Raw genomic sequence first — 21,038 nt, forward strand, 5'->3', positions numbered from 1 at the left:
AACAATATTTTCTCCACGGCTGGCTTACAAATTAATATGTAACTAAGGCATTTTTTGCAGCTCTTATATAGTATCTAAACAAACCCTTTGATTTCAGATAATGCAAGGCAACACGAACACGTATTTAGAGAAGAAGAACCACCTGGACCCGCCGATATGGGCGCAGAGGATCCGCGTGATACCCTACAGCTTCCACCGGCGCACCGTCTGCATGCGGGTCGAGCTCTACGGCTGCTACTGGAGCGGTGAGTGATGATGAGCATACACATATACATACACACACGAGAGTAGTGCTTCTAAATTCAAAAAACTCAAACTCTTCGGTCGCGAACGTCGCGGTCCTTCTGATCGTAGGCCGCGGCGTCTAAATGCTTTGGAAATGTTCGTTCTCACCGGCAGCGGGAGCACGGCGGCGCGGCGGGCGTGACTGTGGATGACCACTCTCGAATATCTGCGAACACATCATACAGACGCCGCGGACGATGAGCATTTAGAACGACTAAGGCCTTCGTCTTCGTCTATATTTTTTTAACCCCCAACTCAAAAATGACGGGGTGTTATATTATAAGTTTCACGTGTCTGTCTGTCTGTTTGTCTGTCTGTCTGTCTGTCTGTGTGTGTGTCTGTCTATGGCATCCCGAACGGATGAACAGATTTAGATTTAGTTTTTTTTTGTCTGAAAGCTGAGTTAGTCGGGAGTGTTCTTAGCCATGTTTCATGAAAATCGGTCTACTATGTCGCGGTCGGGGGTTTTTTCAAAATTTTTGTTTTTTATTTCACATTTCGTCACTACTTTAAAAAAAACTTGTATCTTCGTCTGTCAATGAAAAGAAAATTGTAGTAAGTAGGTATGTATGGAATTCATATAGACTTACTGCGTTTTAACTTTGAAGAGCAGCGTGAGATACGAGATTTTTTCAAAGTAGTGACGATTTACATCAGTCTGTACTTTAAACAGCTAGAACAGAAATGGGATACAGTAATACTTATTACTTATTATATGTATATGACAAGGGCAAGCGAATGAATAAGATTTATAATAATCATAAGCTTTAGCTTCTAGCAATGTGACCAGATTTCTGCTCTCACGTCTATCATATTTGTCTTCATTTTATACTCCAACTTTTTAATGTTGACTGTACCTTGTGTAAGTACATTCCTACGTCAATACTGCCAGGCACTGGTTTTCTTCTTTACCCGCCGATACTCGTACTTAGCTACCGTTTTGTGTAACATCAGCCAGGTGGCAAACTCTGCCTCTTTTGTTGGCAAGTTTGTACGACTACCGTTAGCTACTTTTGGTACTTAGCAGATTGCTCATTCTCGTGAGCCAACATGCCAGTGACGGATGCACTAATGGTGATGAAAATGCAACTTTATGTCGTTAGAATAAGGTGAAAATTGAATACATACATGTTTAGTGACTGGATGCTGAAAGTTTTGCAAGGTGGGTACATTGTTTTTGTTTACAAGTTGCTTTGCATAAGAGGCTAGTTACTTGTGTGTGAAAAACAGTAACTTGCACAATGGCTACAAATAAAGGAAAAGTTGAAAAACTCGTCCCTAACAGAGGGAGACCCTTCAGTTAGAAGGATATGGATATCGTGGTGAATAAACGCCATTGCTAATAAGTTTCCGTAGCTTAGTTGCGAGAACGGTGAGCTCATAGTGAATATAGTGTTGTTCAAGCCTTGAGCCTTGCCCAACAACGCGTATCTCCCTCTATGAACCAGAAAAAAAAACAGAGCTAAGCTACCGAAGACGATGAACTAGTAATCGATTTGACATGAACACGATCATGTCACATACACCGTGTTTTTTTGTTTTCCGTTAAATTCGTCGGTCGCTAGGTTCATTACCAGGAATCACCTTGTATACCGCTTTTGTTAAATTCGAAAAAAAAATTTTTTTTCATCGTTTTCATACAAAATAAATTAATTAATCGGTGTGAGAGACCCTTAAAAATAACATTCAAGTTAGTGTCAAGTAATTGACGTCACATGTCATAATACTAAGAAGTTATAAAGACCTTGAGCCATTAAATGAATTTTTGGAATAATTCGATGCAACAGTAAGAGTTAAAACACTACTTTCTTAGAAACAATTATTATAATTCACCTAAAGAACCTTCCCTTAAAGTTAACGGAATTCAATAAAAACACGATGTATATTGTGTATCCACATGACGGTTGTTTGACAGAAGCTATTATTTATTGATTAGTCAACGCCGCGCCGCCTCCTCCACATGACGGGAGTTTAATTAATAATATACTGTGCGTTAGTGACTAATTAGCTTCGCTAACTAATCATAATCCACAGAGCTCGGGTTTAATTACACAAACCTCGCGATTCGTCATCACGCCGGGTACCTTACACACGTGTGTGACGCCGGACCCTGCAGATCTACCATGGGTTGACACTAGACTGCGTAAACTCGATCGCTGTCCTATCGTTTGCTCTGGTGTCATGTGTTAATACGACGGAGTTCACGCAGTCGCTGACGTCAATGTTAAAATTGCTTTATGATTCAAGAGCAATAAAGTCCTGTCCATCAGATATTCTGATCTTACAATTACATGCACATGAATTATAACGACACATTATGTATCCTACGCTACATAATGGCTAAATGTATACCTTGTATACGTACCGTGTGGTGACGGGTTAAGAATTTCACCACCCCCTTTCCTCCCGTGGGTGTCATAGAAGGCGACTGTGGGATATGGGTTAAATTGTGGCGTAGGCGAGAGGCTGGCAACCTGCCACTGCAATGTCACAGTTTCGTTTTTTTTTTCAACCTTATTTGCCAAGAGTGGCACTGTAACTTTAGCAGTTTCATGTGCTATGCCTACCCCTTTAGGGGAAACAGGCGTGATTGTATGTATACGTATAAGTTGTAAAAAATATTACTAATTAATAAATTATTTACGTTCAGCTTTCGTACTTAAATCTATTTTTAAGAAAGGGCTTTCCAGCATGGAAAATGCACAAATGTGCTTTCATATTGAACATGTTTAATGCTTTATATGGACAATAGGAATCATGTGGTTGTGGTTTTCTTTACTACAAAAAGTTTCTACTTTAATAAAGTTGGTGCCGATATAAGAAAACTTATTCTATTGAGAGGCACAGCACGCGTACAGACAGTATTACGGCCAGACCTGACATTGCTACTAAATGTCACAGAGATCCCCTTATTGCTAAACCTTCGCGCTGAACTATAAAGACTTATGCGCTGTTGTGACGACCTCATAAGACCTTCCGTTTCATACAGCGCTCTAACGCTTGACATTTAGAATTATGAGGTACACCTTGGCCCCCTCCCCTGAGTATTTTATATATGTACTAGCTGCCCGGCGTACTTCGTATCGCCTTATACTTGGAGGCGCAAAACATGGGGCAAGGCAAAGTGACCATTTTTACTTGAAACAATTAAGTAGCTACATCATTAATTACATTATAGCGTACCTATTTAATATACACATAATACCTATTGAAGAGATAAGATGACTTACCTTTTTCCTCTTGTGGCAATCATCCTGTTATTGCGTTGTTTTAGTTACTAACTGTAATACTTTAAATTGCTTTTGAAATCAATTTGGAGTTTTTTTACCATTCATTTAAAATACACCATTTACGCTAGTTTATTCCAACTACAAAAATATACTATTTTTATTTTATCTCAAAACACAAATCACAGCAATAACAGTTGACAACGTCTAATGGCCGCTGTACACATATGGCCAACGGTTCCACCAACCCCTTGGCCAAGCGTGTAGAGGGCTACTTGGCCGTAAGTTGGCAGTTGGCGCTTGCGCTGGCCGGCCAACCGATTGGTGTCGGTTTTTTGTCCACACATCAAAGGATCTTGGCGCCAATGGCCAACTGCGTTTACACGTTGGCGCTTCATTCAGTTTGTCGTCAGCCGTCAGAAAGGACAGTAGTGAAATATTTACGAAAATAATAAGTTTATCTATGCCAATAATAGTGTTGATTTTAGGAAATAAAATAACCTTGCAAATTTTTAATGTATTGCCTAAAAAAGATAAATGTGCTTATCAGAATATTCAAAAAATTGTTAATATTTCAAATAATTTAATTTTACTACGGGGTTATTATTTTTTAATCAAATTTTGCTGACAACGTAAATGTTCTAGAATTAAATAGCCTTTTCCATTCCACGTCCATCTTTCATGAAGAGCCAATGCCAAGTGATTGGTTCACCAATGTGTAAACAGCGACTCTTATCTTGGCCAAGGGGTTCCACCAAGGGTTGGCGGAACCGTTGGCCACATGTGTACAGCGGCCATAACAGATTTTTTTTCTGTTATGACATCTCATTCATTTCATTTCAAGCAATATTTTTTAGCCGCATTACCTGGCCGCTACATATTAAGGTGGATGATACACTGGCTCCGGTTGTGCGATGCGAATCGGAGCCAGTGTGACATCCACCTAATCAACTACTTGTTGCACGATCAGAGTGAGATGGAGCAATAGGTAGAGAAGGACAAACATGTATTGCCTCACTCTATCGCTCTATCTCACTCTAATCGAGCAACCGATCGCCATGTGTGTAGAGATCTTGAGGATTGTGATCGTTTCGGTTTCCTTCGCCTAAGTTTTGCACGGAGCGAATGTAACTATTTATTTGCGATGGTACCGGTTCATCACTACTTTTGTGAAGTATAAAATTAATAGCTGTAACAAACTGTCAGATTTGGTTCGAGTCGGACAGCGGATTTAATTCGCTCCGAACCATATCCGGCCGTCTGTAGAGCACGCGGACCAAATCCGACCGGTCCGGCCCGAACCAAATCTAACCGTCTGTTACAGCTATTAGAGAAATTTATAAATCTGGCAAGCAATTTGACAATGACAACTTCATAGACTACTTAAAATAGCTGTAACAGACGTGACGTGTGCGTTCCGATTTAGTATTATTTCTTATTTCTTTAACGAAATAATTACTAATTTTCTCATTATTTTGCCATTCCTTATTTCTTTAACGGAATAATTACTAATTTTCACATTATTTTGCCAAGATAAATTAATAAAATCACAATGCGTTTGGAACGCATCCGTCATTAATGTAAGTTTGGAACGCACCTGTCATTAACGTCACGTCATTGTCAAGTTGTCAGGTAGGAACAATTTGTATGGGAAAAAAGAATCACTGTTTTCTAATTATCATCACAATATTTACGTGTTTTTACACTGCCTAAACCTTCTGCGGTCTAATACAAACATTTCAATACCAAAATTACGTAAATCGGTCCAGCCGTTCTCGAGTTTATAGGTAACTAACAAACGCATTTCATTTTTATATTCTATGCGATTCTCTTTGAATCACTTCGATACTGTATTGCTATTTCAAAGTCCTGCGAATAGCAGATTCATACTTTGTGATGCTCGGTCCGGACAGTTTCGTTCTTTAAACAGAAAATTGAACTGCAGTACCATCCAATAAGGTCCATGTTTGAAATACCACTATTCTGAAGGATATGCAGGCTCCTGTTGCTATTCCCTATATCCCCTAGAAGTATAGAGCCTTTGAGCTCATACACGAATATTAATATTTTAGCCACGATTTAGTTGCGTCTCTCGAGATCTTTTGCCATCAATTTCGTACTGGGGTTTTTGATGACATTCGAATAATATTCTGCGGCTTATTGGATGTTCGCGGATGAGTAAACAGTTTTAATTACACACGTAATTAATGGGTGTTTTAACCTTTGAACATCGCGATCTGTAATAATTGGTAGTAGGCGACTCGCTGAACGTCTAGACGGCTCAACCACCTCCAGTGCCTGGAAATAGGCCACGATCAATGATATCATCTACGAATTGCTTTTAGAAATATTGCAATTACACATCTTATTTTTTATAAGCATTATTAAGTTAATAAATAAATAATAAATAAATAAATAAATAAATATTATAGGACATTCTTACACAAATTGACTGAGCCCCACGGTAAGCTCAAGAAGGCTTGTGCTGTGGGTACTCAGACAACGATATATATAATATACAAATACTTATATACATAGAAAACATCCATGACTCAGGAACAAATATCTGTGCTCATCACACAAATAAATGCCCTTACCGGGATTCGAACCCGGGACCGCGGCGGGGAGTTTTCAATAAGTAATTGTCCTTTCGTTCTTGGTCTTCTATTTTCATTTTTCAGAGAATAGAATGTCCCCAGCCCAGTTTAAATAGAATAGAAATAACGAACGCAATATAAATTCCTCGGTATCAGGTAACCCGCTTAGGAAAGTACCTGAAGAGTACACAAAACGCGCTCAAGTAAGACGGCCGCTCTGTACTTTTATTACATTTATTACCACTCACAGAACACCCCACTAGAAGCCAAATGCAAGCGATATTGTTCGAGACGCAAATCACCAATCCTTGCGGGGTGAGGCGGGCGCGCACGGTGCTGCCATTGGTCGTTTCAAATAATGGCGCGCCTTTATGATTAGCAGTAGGGATGGGAATGGGACATGTCTATTATAGACAATGGTACCGGTACCAGTACTGTGGTGAATTTGTTTTGCAACAAATTATAATATTATAATTAAATTATAATAAGGCCTAGTTACCTTTCGGGTTGGAAGGTCAGATGGCAGTCGCTTTCATAAAACCAGTGCCTACGCCAAATCTTGGTAGTAGTTTCCAAAGCGGACCCCAGGCTCCCATGAGCCGTGGCGAATGCCGATGCCGGGATAACGCAAGGAGGATGATAATTGTGATAGCATCTCAATAAAAATCATTCTAGTAACTAATAACTAAACTGTGCATTTTTACTTACGTTTACTAAGTTAAATAACCAACTAAATATTCTAAACTAATCAATGAACTAAATACCACTACAGACTCTACAGATTCTAGATAATTATTCACTATTACAAATCTGCTTTCTTTTATATTTCATAAAATGGTAGCACATGGTACGAACGGCAGTACGAAGTTCCCGCAACAGACATAAACTAACATGGCCCCATGCCTAGTCGTTTACGTGAAAGGGATAGCATATCACATTGTTAACTCGGTAAAGAGGGATGGACGCGCCTCGGCGCCGCTCAGCACAACCATATTGACCAGTATAAATGAACTCCGCGGACAATAAACAATATTCAACAAAATAATTAATTTTACTTAACTGTGGAATGTTGTTCCATCTTTTTTACATGTAGAAGTGTTAGAAGACTTGCCACACCACTTTATGCTGTAAGAGACCATTGTTTGCAACCAAAATTGATTATTTAAGATTTTTTCCCGAGCGGACACGGACACTGTTAGCGGGTCGTATACTTGGGCGCTACTGATCGGTGTCGCACGCGTTCAAACTTTTATAAACCTGATTTGTCGTATGCTTGGTGACCGCGAGTCGCCCTGTAAGGGCCATCTTGTTGTATTGATCTGTGTTACCACTTAACATCAGACAATACGAAATAGCATTGAATTTTATATAGACTTAGTACGTCGCTCGTACTACTCTATTATTTACAGGGCGACTGTGAAGACCTTTTATTACTGAAACACGTGCTTGCAAAAAGAATGAACGCGAACAACAGAGAGGTAATACAATATTTCAGGGCGTCAAACAGACTTTTCTCGAATAGTTGCGAGTGCACTGGAGTAATTTGCAGGTCGCTCGTGCTACACGACAATGTAATGCCGGCGTTTGATAAGTGTGAGCTTTTATTTAGTTTCTTTTTATTTACCTCGCATCATTCTACTACAAGTGCAACGCGTAAAGTACGAGGTGTAAAACATTCTCTAGCTTTGATCACAACTCTAAACGTAGGCAAAGGCATTACAATTGTCGAATGGATGTTTTCAGCTGTGATTCTGTTGATGCTAACTGATATTACGAAATATCGCTTTGGTGTTTAATTCGTATGGGAATAATACTCTGTAGATACTTAATCTCGGAGGATAGTTAGGTGAGTTACTTAATGTATTACGTGGAATAAATAACTACGCTTACGTTCTCTAACAAAAATACTTTTAATCGATTTACAGGACCGAAGTGATCTCGTAAGTGCCCGTTAAGGTCTGTTCGTGATTTGTAATGTTGATATGTAGGTAATTGTAATGTAACCTATCTTCGCAAGTTCAAAGAATGGAAATAATATTCAACGTTATTGAACTATTTTTCTAAAGTGAATCACTAGAGTTCGTCGTCTTACATAATAACAATTATTATTATTCAGAGTCTGCTGTGGCAAAGGCCTCTCCCCTCTTTCCATTCTTCTCTGTTTAGTGCTAATTCTAGCCAATCAATTTAAAATTCCTAGTCCAGGTTATCCCGCCACCGCCGAAGTGGCCTGCCGGATCCCCGGTTTGACTTCGTAGTTACATATGTTACATAAGTGGTACATAAGTAAATACTTCAATATAAGCATAAAACCAAGTCAGTCAGCCCTGTTTCTTGAAATTGCAACATAATCGCACGGCGAGCGACTCGTAAATCTGAAAATAATTAGCCATTATTTGACTGGTGGCTAAACATGAAAGAAACTTAAATGCAAATAACCGTTGTGGCTTTTCAACCGCACTTTACATAAATATGCAATTATATGTCAAATTAACTGCCGGCCATGAGGGCTGTTCTTAGAATAAGCTATCGCAGCGAAAGAGTTCTTGCCAACGTTTTTAATCCTTTGGTAACGATAATGTAGGTACTTGTAATTATAACTGGCATGTACATATTACCAACTGCTTGCTCGTTCTCTGAATTGCTTATTACGACTATTTTCCAGTTGAGGCAATGATAGTTCCACTTATACCTTAATCGCTATGAATTGAAATTATCATGAACTGAACCAGTAAATACACATATGGCGCGTATCATAACAAATACTCGATTTATTTGTCGTCTGCCAATTGCACGGGTAAATAACGCATTAAGTAACTACTTCGTCGCGGAAAGGGTTTTCTCTACGTTTATTTCGTCAAAACTAACGTATTCGTGTTTTGGCTTTTGTGTTCAATGATCATGTTTGTTAGTTTCTAGGTCTAAGAACTACCGGGTAACAGAAATCTACATTAAGTAAAGAGATCTGTTGTCATAAAAACTTGTTCAATAATTAATGAGCCTTCTCGCGTTAGCGTATTTAACTTTTATGTAGGTTTTATTTAAGTGTGTTGCGTGGCGCGATCATAACTTTTTATGAAGCATTAACTAACGCACCCAAAAACATAAAATCATTACTTGAAACACACGTAGAAAACTTCCAAGGAACGCTGTCAATTGCATTTTTGAACAAACATATTTGACGTAACATTTTTCTCAGGCCCGTCGGATATCGGAACAGACAGTCGTATAAAATGTTAACCTGTCGTATCGTCGGGTAACAGTAGCAAGTGCCTTTCCGGGCTCCGTGCAGAAATAGCCAGCCGCTAGCCCGCACCTTCAAGGTTTTAAGACCCCTTACTCCTTAGAGCGCTCATCAATTTCACGAAACGGCCATCGATAGATGGCGTTGGCGCTCGGTACGCGAGCACCGGCAACTCAACGCGCGTTTCAACGCAGACACGAATAATCTTGATAGTTTTGAATTAAATTGCTAATAATAAAGTGGGGGCTGATTTTTTTTTTTCATTCCAACCCCAACGTGTGATATATTTTTGGATAGGTATTTAAAAATTAATAAGGGTTTACTAAGATCGTTTTTTGATAATATTAATATTTTCGGAAATTATCACAGTTATAGTGACTTTCATATTTTTATAAGAACAGCATGCACTTACGTCCAGAACAGAAAAAAAAGAAGCTGTCAATACTGAATCACCTAGGGTGGCTATGTATGAATAGCACAGAAAAGTATTAAAATAAAATAAAAACCGGCCAAAAGCGTGTCGGGCCACGCTCAGTGTAGGGTTCCGTAGTTTTCCGTATTTTTCTCAAAAACTAACCTATAAAGTTCAAAACAAATTTTCAAAGAAAGTCTTTGTAAAGTTCTACTTTTGTGATTTTTTTCATATTTTTAAACATATGGTTCAAAAGTTATAGCGATTATTTCCGAAAATATGAAAATTATCAAGAATCGATCTTAGTAAAACCTAATTGATTTTTAAATACCTATCTAACAATATATCACACGTTGGGGTTGAAATGAAAAAAAATATCTGCCCCCTCTTTACATGTAGGGGTACCCTAATAAAACATTAATTATTATTAACGACCTTCCACATATTTATAATGAGCCCAAACATGATGGGGTTATGATGAGGAGAATAGCAGTTCTGTTGACCACCTCCTGACTCCATCATGAGACCTTGGACCTCATCTAGTTCGATGGTGCTCGTCAGCCCAAATCTAATGAGCCCGAACATGATGGGGTTATGATGAGGAGAATAGCAGTTCTGTTGGCCACCTCCTGACCCCGTCATAAGACCTTGGACCTCATCTAGTTCGGTGGTGCTCGTCAGCCCAAATCTAATGAGCCCAAACATGATGGGGTTATGATAAGGAGAATAGCAGTTCTGTTGACCACCTCCTGACTCCATCATGAGACCCTGGACCTCATCTAGTTCGATGGTGCTCGTCAGCCCAAATCTAATGAGCCCAAACATGATGGGGTTATGATGAGGAGAATAGCAGTTCTGTTGACCACCTCCTGACTCCATCATGAGACCTTGGACCTCATCTAGTTCGATGCTGCTCGTCAGCCCAAATCTAATGAGCCCGAACATGATGGGGTTATGATGAGGAGAATAGCAGTTCTGTTGGCCACCTCCTGACCCCGTCATGAGACCTTGGACCTCATCTAGTTCGATGGTGCTCGTCAGCCCAAATCTAATGAGCCCAAACATGATGGGGTTATGATGAGGAGAATAGCAGTTCTGTTGACCACCTCCTGACTCCATCATGAGACCTTGGACCTCATCTAGATCGATGGTGCTCATCAGCCCAAATCTAATGAGCCCAAACATGGTGGAGTTATGATAAGTAGAATAGCAGTTCTGTTGAACATCTCCTGCCTGACTCCATCATCATGAGAACCAGAACCTCATCCTGGTCCCAAAATATAATAATAATTCAAACTCTCAACAAACTTCACGTATAACTTAAAATCCAAAATCATATGAAAAGCATGTCGAATGCTAAAATTGCATAAGGTGTAAAAAGGATCAAGATTTGTTTAGTCGCAGTTTACGGCACTTCTCGGAACTATCGAGCTGCTTACGAAAGCTAGGTGCGCCGGACAATCAAACGCAGGTCCGTTGTCTTCGAGCGCTCGGCGCAGACTGAGCGGGCTCGCGTTAGCACAGTGTCTTTTATTCGAATTTTAGGTGTTTTAAAAACATATCTATCGACAGAAAGGTATGTCTTATATGTATGATTTTTTCTTATAGGTCAATAAGAAGTTCTAGTTTAGGATAATATTATTTAAGAGTTACAAAAAATGCAGGAATCGCAGGAAAAATACATAATGTAAACCTCTTTTTATCGAAAAAATGGGGAGGATACGGAAGGTTATTTATCCACCATTTCAAGTAAATCTTAAAATGTCAAAGTATTAGCTAACTCGTACAGGATATAACAAATAGGATTGTGATCATTTATTACCCCGATTCTAAACGAGCTATCCCACTATGAAAATTGAAAACGTCTTCCGAAAAAACTGATTTTTCGGAAGTATAAAAAGACATATTTTAAAGTAGTACCAATTGACTTTCTAGCTTAAGATATGTACTTTTAGGAACATTATCATTTTTTTAATAATCATTTATAGTTTCTTTATAATTTTGAATGAAAAAGGTTCTATTTTGCAAAAAACGCTCGTCTTTAGGAATAAGGCCTCTTAATGTCAAATTCGAAGCCTGAAAATAAAACTCGGAGCCATGTCATATAAAGCTTTCCGGGAATATTAAGCTGCCGCCTCGAAAAAGCGCAAGCCATTAACGAAAACACATTGTACTGGAGTCAGTAATTGCACGCGACCAGTGCAGCAAATGAGCGCATGCACTTGAGCCTTCAGGTTAAACATAAGCTCTTTCAGGCATTCCGTTGGTAACATGGTGACGGGAAAATTGTATTTTTATTCAGCTATTATTTCTATTTGCCGCGCCAGACGCAAATAAATGGAGTGCTATTAGTTTGTATCCTTTGTCGCTGTCTAGTTGGCGCATGGCAGCTCCCCGCTACTATGAATCAATTAGTAGCTTTACATATTTCCTTATTCGTCTTTTATGAAAATGTTGCTCCTGTGAAAACCCAACATATTACCCAGACTAGTGATAGTCTCACTGTACCGTAGCAATCGAAACCGTCAAATCACAGGGCATGGACGACATGCTATCGTATGACGATCAACTCGCTCGGTATTTATTGAATAAAACTTGTTTTAAACAATGTAAATAGTCTATATAAGTGAATGAGGATGGGGAAACATTCGCGCAGAGAATACATCAATTATAAACTGCTCAGTCTTCGCCCTTATTAAAATTCATTTAATATTATTAATTTCTTAGGGCGTTCGACGTCCTCCTCGCCCGCAGCGCGCCATGTGCGCCTCCCATTAAAATGTTCGTACCGATCGGACGGCAACTGTGAGCGAAATAACCTTTTATCTGAAATCGATCTATTGAGGTTTGCATAGTACCTACTGTACACACCGAACTTCCACAATTGAATTTAGTGACTGCCAGCCCAGCACTTGTAAATACAGCCAGAAAAAAGAACAACGCGCGCCTGATTGTATGAACTCACAACGCAGTTCGTTAATTTAACTAACATTAACATTTTTGAATATTTATTTTTCTCCTATTTCATTTAATAATTCAATTCTTTTATATTGCAATGGTTTGTAAGACATGCTTTTAATATATTATTTCCTAGGTTTTATATAGCTAAATTCTAATAAATACATAAATACAGGAATTACACGTTCAGACGTTATTAGTAAAAACTTGTGATATAATAATGCCCCGTTTTGTATAGGTACATTTGTGTACAAAACGAATTTAATATGATGTCCGATTTATGTCAAGATTTATAACAGACAAGACAACTTCCGTATATTGACACACAGGGCCAGGACTAGGTACAAGCTTTTAAGCTATTAACTCTTGTAGCGTCGCAGTTAGGGTTTCTGCTCGAGAGTCTCGAACTCGAGACTTCTCGAGAATTTCGGCTTCATTCGAGACGAGAAAAAAATGACAGGTACTCGAGACGTCTCGAGGCCCGAATGTAAAGCATGACCTGAAGTGAAATGCAACTTTTTACCTTCTGCCCGGTCTCATCGCGAGGCGGTGGGGACGGTGTCGAACGGCGGCCATAAATTATAACGAGATAAAGCGATCTAACCTCTCATTCCAACGTAAGCTGGCAGCGACTTTGGCTAGTTTTGACAGCCTCGTGTTTTTAAAAGCAATTCGTCATTACGAAAAAGTCAGCGCGTTTATGTATCTTGGGTCATTGATAACCTGCGAAGAGTGCTATGGCTAATTTCGACAAGATTTGGAAGAACAGAGGAATCCGACGTCAAAATAAAGTGCAATTATTTCGATCTCTTGTTTTCTCGATAATCTCGATATTTATGTATGGTGCCGAAACTTGGACCCTGAAAAGTTTTGATGTGTCTAAGATTGACGCTATTGAGATGTGTGCTGGCGAAGACTGCTACGAGTATAACTTGAAAAGCTAGAAGAACTAACAAACATCTCTGTTTTGCAAGAACTGAATATCACCACACGTCTCTCCAAAATATGCCTAGAGCGACTCTCAGATTTTTCGGACACATTATGAGAGCACCAATGCATAATATGGCGAATTAATGGTAAACATTATTGGGGTGGGGCTCGTAAGAGATGGTCTGACTGTGTGAAGAAATCGTGTGGCGACAGTGTATACTGTGCAGTCTACATGGCTTATGACCGCGTTCAATGGAGACACGCTACTTGTGGTCGCGATCCTCGGCAATGAGGAAACGAGGAAGAAGAAGAAGTTATTTTAAACGTTTAATTTCAATGACATTATGATTTAATACATGACATTTTAATTTACTTAACCCGTGCACAGGCGGGGAAGTTAAATGATTAGGTATTATTTTCAAAACTATAATTGTAGTTTTCTTGTTAAAATTTGATTTATGTTTATTTCAAAGAAGATTTTTATTGCTCTTACGCATTTTTTATAATAGTGTGGTGCAATAAAAACTACTAATCATATTGTTGTTTATTATTTTATCAAAATTTTACCATTTATAAAAAAAGACTCGAGACTCGAGAGGGCTCGAGATTTCTCGAAACTCGAGACTTCTAAATTCTAATAGGTCGAGAAATCAGAAACCCTAGTCGCAGTGGATATTTTAAAAGGCATAATTTAAGTAAAACATGAAGAGGACAATGTTAAACATCTTAGTTGTATACACAAAAGTGGATGGTACGCAACTAACGCACGTTTTAACGTTTACAATGATTGCGCATAGGATTAGGTACAAATGTTCATAATTTGCCACTCTTGTGGAGTTTCATGTTCTCGCATTTCGCACATTATATATTTTATTTTCATTATTCTTTTAGTGTTCCGTTTGGCTTAATAATATAATTATCGTGCCATGTACGAGTATCGTACCTAACAATTTCGGCCGCCTTAACGGTAAACAGCCATGTCTGTTATTCGACTCTGTCGTTTTAGCTTTTAGCAGACAAGTCGATATCGGGCAATGTACTTATAGTCAGTGGGCCCCTTTAAACAAAATATTCAACAGTAAATTTAGTAGAAAGTAGGTGACTAGAAAACTTACAACTAATACATACATAATATGATAGTAAGCGAACACCTGCTAATCCAAAGGGTTACACAATGTAATACACATGTGCGTTGTTCCACCCTCACCATCATCAGGTTCTACAGTCGACACATGAATTGAAAAGAAATCGCTTTTGGTCAAATATGTAGCTTTAGGTAGTACTAGCTTTTGCCCGTGGCTTCGCTCGCGTTAGAAAGAGACAAAAAGTAGCCTATGTCACTCTCCATCCCTTCAACTATCTCCACTTAAAAAATCACGACAATTGGTCGCTCCGTTTTGCCGTGAAAGCCGGACAAACAAACAGACACACACACTTTCCTATTTATAATATTAGTATAGATTAGTTTACATAGATACATTACAATCACAGCATAAGGGATCCTCCTATTTGACAAAATTATTATACCAGTAGATACCTCACTATCATATTAATATTAAGGTACAGCGAGGCAAATCTCGACTGGGGGGCAAATGTAACTGGTCCATTTTTTCCGTGTTTTACAATGTTTGCATTATTAAATAGAGTGTCCACCGGTTATATATGGTAGGCGTGTTCTGTGGATACATGTAAAACTCAACATCATAGTGTAATAATGGAAAAAATGGATCAGTTACAATTGCCCCCCAGTCGAGATTTGCCCCGCTGTACCTTACATACAATCTAGAGATGTAGCTATAATACATCCTATTTTGTTATAACATACCTTATTATATTCAGCTATTTTCCTTCAATATAATGAATGTTTACTTAAACATGACTGGCTAACAATCGTCCCAGGTGTGTGGTTATGCGTTTTGAATATTAATAAAACTTGCCATAGTACTCACATTTTAAACGTTCATATCGATTATAAGACTAATCATTTTTACCGAGCATTGACCGGGTTTGCAATGTCTTTACTTGGTAGTAATACTTTACTTCTTTAGTTTAGTGTTTAGTAGAGGTTTACTATTTTGAAGGTTCACAACATTATATATTAATACGCGAGTGGAGCTGACGTTCACGGTCGCAATTTGCGGAATGCCCACAAACTCTTGGGCGTAAAGCACAAGCTGGCAAAATCTGCCAAAGTAACGCATGTGATGGGGCCGACTGTGTACAACAGACTGCCGGGTCATGTCACAAACGCACCGTCACTGATGAGCTTTAAAGCGCGACTGAAACGATGGCTTATCGAGCACACTTTTTACAGCTTTAAGGAGTTTATAGAGTACCAAATAAGTACCTAAGCTTAGAATAAGTATGTAAAATATTTTAATGTTACGAATATCAATTCTGCAAATAATTGTATTTAAAATGTATGTGACATATAATATGAACTATTATGAATAAATATATGAGTATGAGTATGAGTATGAGTATTGGACGTAAACGCGCTACCAGTGCAGAAATAGAGACTGGGATTTTATACTCAGCTTGTACGATTTCAAACACGTCCTCAACTGGCGCAAAATCGCTTTAAAATCGAGTTTATTTTTAAACGTGGCATAACTTTCAGGCATAATTTAAAAGGCTCGTTTCTGAGGTATTTTGTCCCTTTTGTTTAGCGATTCCGAGTACGTTCTGATTGCAACACCCGATAAACTAAGTGGTGAAGAGCGAGCCACATTTAAGCACGTTATTGTGGTAATATCACAGGGCCGAAACAAAAAACAGTTTAAAATTCAATCTTGAAACAAAAGCAACAAGATTGAAAACAAGAGCGAACTCCATACAGGTTCCTGTTATTATTAAGTTTACGGGTGTTGTTTGTGTTGTAAAATATCGATTCTTTAAAGCTGCATTGGTATTAGTGTTTAGCTCATAAAAATACGTTTCATGTGGCATGCGGGATCATGTGCTGTCCAAATGGCGTCCGAACGTATTTAAGCATTGTAACCCAATTTATATGTTCCACGTCCATCGTAAACAATAAACCTAAACTGCACAAGGTTCTCAACTGATTGTAGACCTCGACTACGCAAGTACACACCTATTATATCTGTTCGAAGCTCGAAGTTATGAACTACGAGTAAGTACACTCTACGTATGATACAGTGTACACTTATCAGAAAGGATGACGAGACAATTGTCACGACAGCAACTATACCGACAATTTTATTTTAAATTATGCAACGATTTTTCCGGGAAAATAGCTATGTACTTTTTAACGACAGCATGATAGGTCCATAATTTAGGCATACATTTGCACTGTGGAAATTGCTTTTCTATTCTGTGTACTCAGTAGCAGATGCCAATGATAGATTGCTTGCTAGATAATTCCAGCATTTATGTAGTACATATGTTAATTGAAAGATAACATGGGTAATAACTTTAAAAACGTTTTTCTACTCCAGCACTTAAATGTGTCAATTAGATTATTGTCAGCGGTATCCAAATTAAGTTCATTTGAGTAACGATGAGAAAGTCTATTTGTCTATAGGTTCATAGGATTACTGCTAGCAGTAATCATATGAATATAGGAGTTCTGTTAATTTTTTTTTAAAAGCACAACTTCCATTTATCAGGTATGTTTTCATTTACAGTAATAAGTAACTTTTAATAAATAATATAATATTTAGGTTCATAATTTAAATCAAGATTAAAAAATAAACTTAAATGCGTTTTACATATTAGATATTGCAAAACAAAGGTAAAAATCATAAGTTTATCCAATAATTTTACATTCGACATTTAAATATTCTTGAACGCAACCACATTTTTCGTAATTGAAAACCGGCTTATTTTCTATTTCTCTTGTCTATGGTATGTTTGACATTTGTAAACTTATCACGAAACTATTTAGGCTATAAAAGTCTCGTACCTTACTTAGGCCACTCGGCAAGCCTTCGTGGCCTAACCGCGGTACTCAACTTTTATAGCCTTCATAACGTTACCGTTATATAATATACTATTGAGTACCATTTAGATTATTATTATAATGTGATAAGGCTCATAAAAAAAACAGATATAATGTTCCACTACAAAGCCTTTAGACATAATATTTAAAATATCCGAGCTTACTTAGAAGTTATAATATTTATCAGTTATCTACATATTGCAAAATATTTGAGAATAACATAAGCTGATTGTGATTAAGTTACTCACCTTTTATCGTTAAAAAAGGGTTAAAGAATTTCAAACAGTCTTTTGTTATATGTTACAATATGCGGATTACATCTGCACATACGTAACTAATACTATGGGCTGTTTGTTTACATTACTATCTCAGAACAGCCGGCGCTTAACTTATCTTCACAGAGTTTGGCTGTGCACTACAAGAAGAACATACTCGAAGGCATATGTACCCTTATTTACATTTCTTTTATTTTACACAAAGATATAATTTCTTTTGCTCACACAGCTGAAACAAGATCTGATAGTCATGTTAAAATGTTAATATAATAATCTGCCCAGTATTTGGTCCCGCGAATAGAAGATTATTAATCTTCTTAGTCAAACAGCTAAAGAGCTTTAGAGAAACAGGCGAGGTCGGTCGTCGCTCGTCGCAATTTCGCGCGTGGGGTGTCAAGACATTTTTTTAGATTACAAGTTACAATGAACACGTTTCTGTTAAAAAATTGCTTTTAATACTGATTAGTCTCATTACGTTGGTCCCTAAATAAAGTAACATCTGTCTAACAGACTTAGTTCATGCATTTGTGGTTTAGCTATTGCGTTTTAGGCTACATATGTTTTATATTCGGGATGTTTGTGCAAAGTCGGATTTTTATGGATTATAATTGGGTGCTCCATTTAGATGCTCCAAAGCTTGTTTCAGTCGTTACGAGCGTTGGAGTGCTGTTAGTTTCAAATTGGTTCAAAAGTTGGACTGAGGATTTCCATGGATATTTTACAAGGACATACACTTGAACTGGTTAGTTGGCAAATATTGAGGCGCTTTTTATAAAGTTGTCAACATAAACTTAAATACAAACAAAAATTGCCAGACGTGAAAGTTTAACGACACTGGTGATTAGTTTATGGTTTGAAATTTAATATAAAAGTGAATACAGTTCCTTAAAGCTTTTTAATCCACACTGAAGTCCAACTATCACGAGCAGCTCAGAGAGCCTCTAATTCTAACAATCATAGATTATATCTGAATGAATAACTATGTACATAGAGGTGGGTGAAATTGTGGGTAGATGTGCCTTTCTGCATACGGATTATTTTTGTCGATACGATCTTTATCTTTGAGTTCACATTGAGGTTAAAATATAGTACCTAGAATGTAGAAGTATGTATTGATCGAAAAAAAAAGTGTAATTGTAGTAGTAGAACAACAAACACTTTATTGTACCAAAAAAGAATACAACACACAGGAATAAGATCTTATCACTAGTACAAAGGCGAACTTATCCCTTAAGGGATCTCTTCCAGTTAACCTTTGAGCAATTGAAGGAGAATTGTTGTATCAAGTTTGGGCTACCATGGCATGACTGACGCTGCTTGCGAAACATTGATTTAATTAATTACGTGGATTTAACGTTGAAAATATTGTCGACAGTGGGCATAGTATCATACAACATGCCGAAAGGCGACAAGCGCAGCAACGGCGTGGAGCTGACGGACATGATCTACGACGGCGCGTGGGGCGACGAACTGCGCGGCGGGCTCGGGCAGCTCGTGGACGGCAAGTTCGGCGGCGACGAGATCCGCGAGGCCTCGCAGAACTCCGCCTGGGTCGGCTGGCGCAACGACACCAGGCCCGGCCCGCCCGCCATCGTCTTCGAGTTCGACAAAGTGCGCGAGTTCAGCGCCGTGCATCTCTACTGCAACAACAAGTTCATGAGGGAGGTGCAGGTTAGTCCCGATCAAACACATATCTAACTCCGTATAGACAGCTACAGTCTAAGAAAAAAACGTACCTCAGAACCATATAGAAATAGGTACGGTGACTTAGATGGCGTTACACCTTTGGGGGACGCTCGGCTAGATGGCGCTAATATTAATATTTGACATTTTAACATATATCAAGGTAAGAATATGGGCCAAATTGTCAAAATTGAGGTTTAAAAGTTTTAAGCTTGTGTCGAGAGATGGCAGTCTATGCCCTGTGATTACACATTTTACTTTGATAGTAACTCTCTATAATACTTGATCCTCTTTGGCCCCGATCAAATACTGATGTACAGAGTACATACTTTATTTAGACACGATAGGTCTTCAGACTCCGAAGTAATGTGTAATAATATTGTTGTTTTGTGTAATGTTTGTATTTTACCGAGCAACTCGAAGATAGGAAAACGGGGAATATTGTTATCATGAGAATACAAATATAACTGTTAGGGCAAATCTCTAGTAACTGGACAATTTTAGTAACTTGTTAAAATCATTTCTATTTATAGGTTAACAAAGTTCATTTTAGTACAATACAAGGTATATATTAAATACTGTAGCCGCCGTGCAGGATCAGGAGCCGATGACTTATAAAAACTTCAATATAAGTAGACAATATTATATTCCAAATAGGTGGTGGTTTACAAAGGGTGACTTGACTAAACGGTTAAGTATGGAAGTGCTGTTTAAGGTAGCGAAGATGATGAAAGAGTGATTTTGCAAGATTTGAGTTGTTAAAAAGGTTAGCTAAGTTAGGTGCTCTCATTGGCCGCGATACATCATAGGTGGTACGCTCCTATTCGCTGTTTATGAATCTTTACGGAAATGGCCGAGCGATAAGTAAGCTCTATACAAATAAAAGGTTGCGTTCGCAACAAATACCTAAAGACCCAGTAACTGGCCACTTTTTAGTTACTGGCCACCATATTAAAAATGAATTCTATTTCAAAGTGAAGAGAACTCATTATAGTAGGAAGAAGATGGCCAGTTACTGGATATTTGCCTACTAGCCACTCCTTCAAAAACTGGCCGCCTTAACTAAAATTAGATCTATTCACATATAAACATCTTACATCTCACACTTATTATCTGCATTTACATGTAGGTATCCAAATGGTATTCTCCGGTGGTATCTCGATGTTGATACCTTATGTATTCTACAAGTAGCTGGCTAAGGCTTAGAATTTGAAAACATTTGCATAACTGAAGTTTTATAAAGTGGGGAAAGGGAAAATAACATATAAGGTGTTACCAGATTAGTCACGGATATTTTAGGGACGTTATTTAACATCAAAACAATTAACTTTCACTACAAATTAAACAAAATTTTCATATGATCTTTTTGCTTTCATTTACCGAACAAAAAACAAATTATAATTTATTTTCTAAATAATCATCCCCTTTAATGTAATTGCATGTGCCATGTTTAACACTGTCTGTTA

At 38.1% G+C, this 21,038-nt stretch overlaps 1 protein-coding gene across 2 annotated transcripts in view; it reads left to right on the forward strand.

Moving 5' to 3' along the window:
• The window catches only part of LOC125240759 (discoidin domain-containing receptor tyrosine kinase B-like), a 106,871-nt gene that overhangs the window by 71,073 nt on the left and 14,760 nt on the right, over positions 1–21,038 (forward strand). For both annotated transcript variants that reach the window (XM_048148819.1, XM_048148820.1), the window contains exons 5-6: positions 98–245; positions 19,265–19,560. In XM_048148819.1, coding sequence (XP_048004776.1) covers positions 98–245; positions 19,265–19,560 — 444 coding nt within the window. The remainder of the gene's footprint in view (positions 1–97; positions 246–19,264; positions 19,561–21,038) is intronic.

The sequence above is a fragment of the Leguminivora glycinivorella genome, chromosome Z (assembly GCF_023078275.1).
Source record: "Leguminivora glycinivorella isolate SPB_JAAS2020 chromosome Z, LegGlyc_1.1, whole genome shotgun sequence".
Classification (NCBI taxonomy): Eukaryota; Metazoa; Arthropoda; class Insecta; order Lepidoptera; family Tortricidae; genus Leguminivora; species Leguminivora glycinivorella.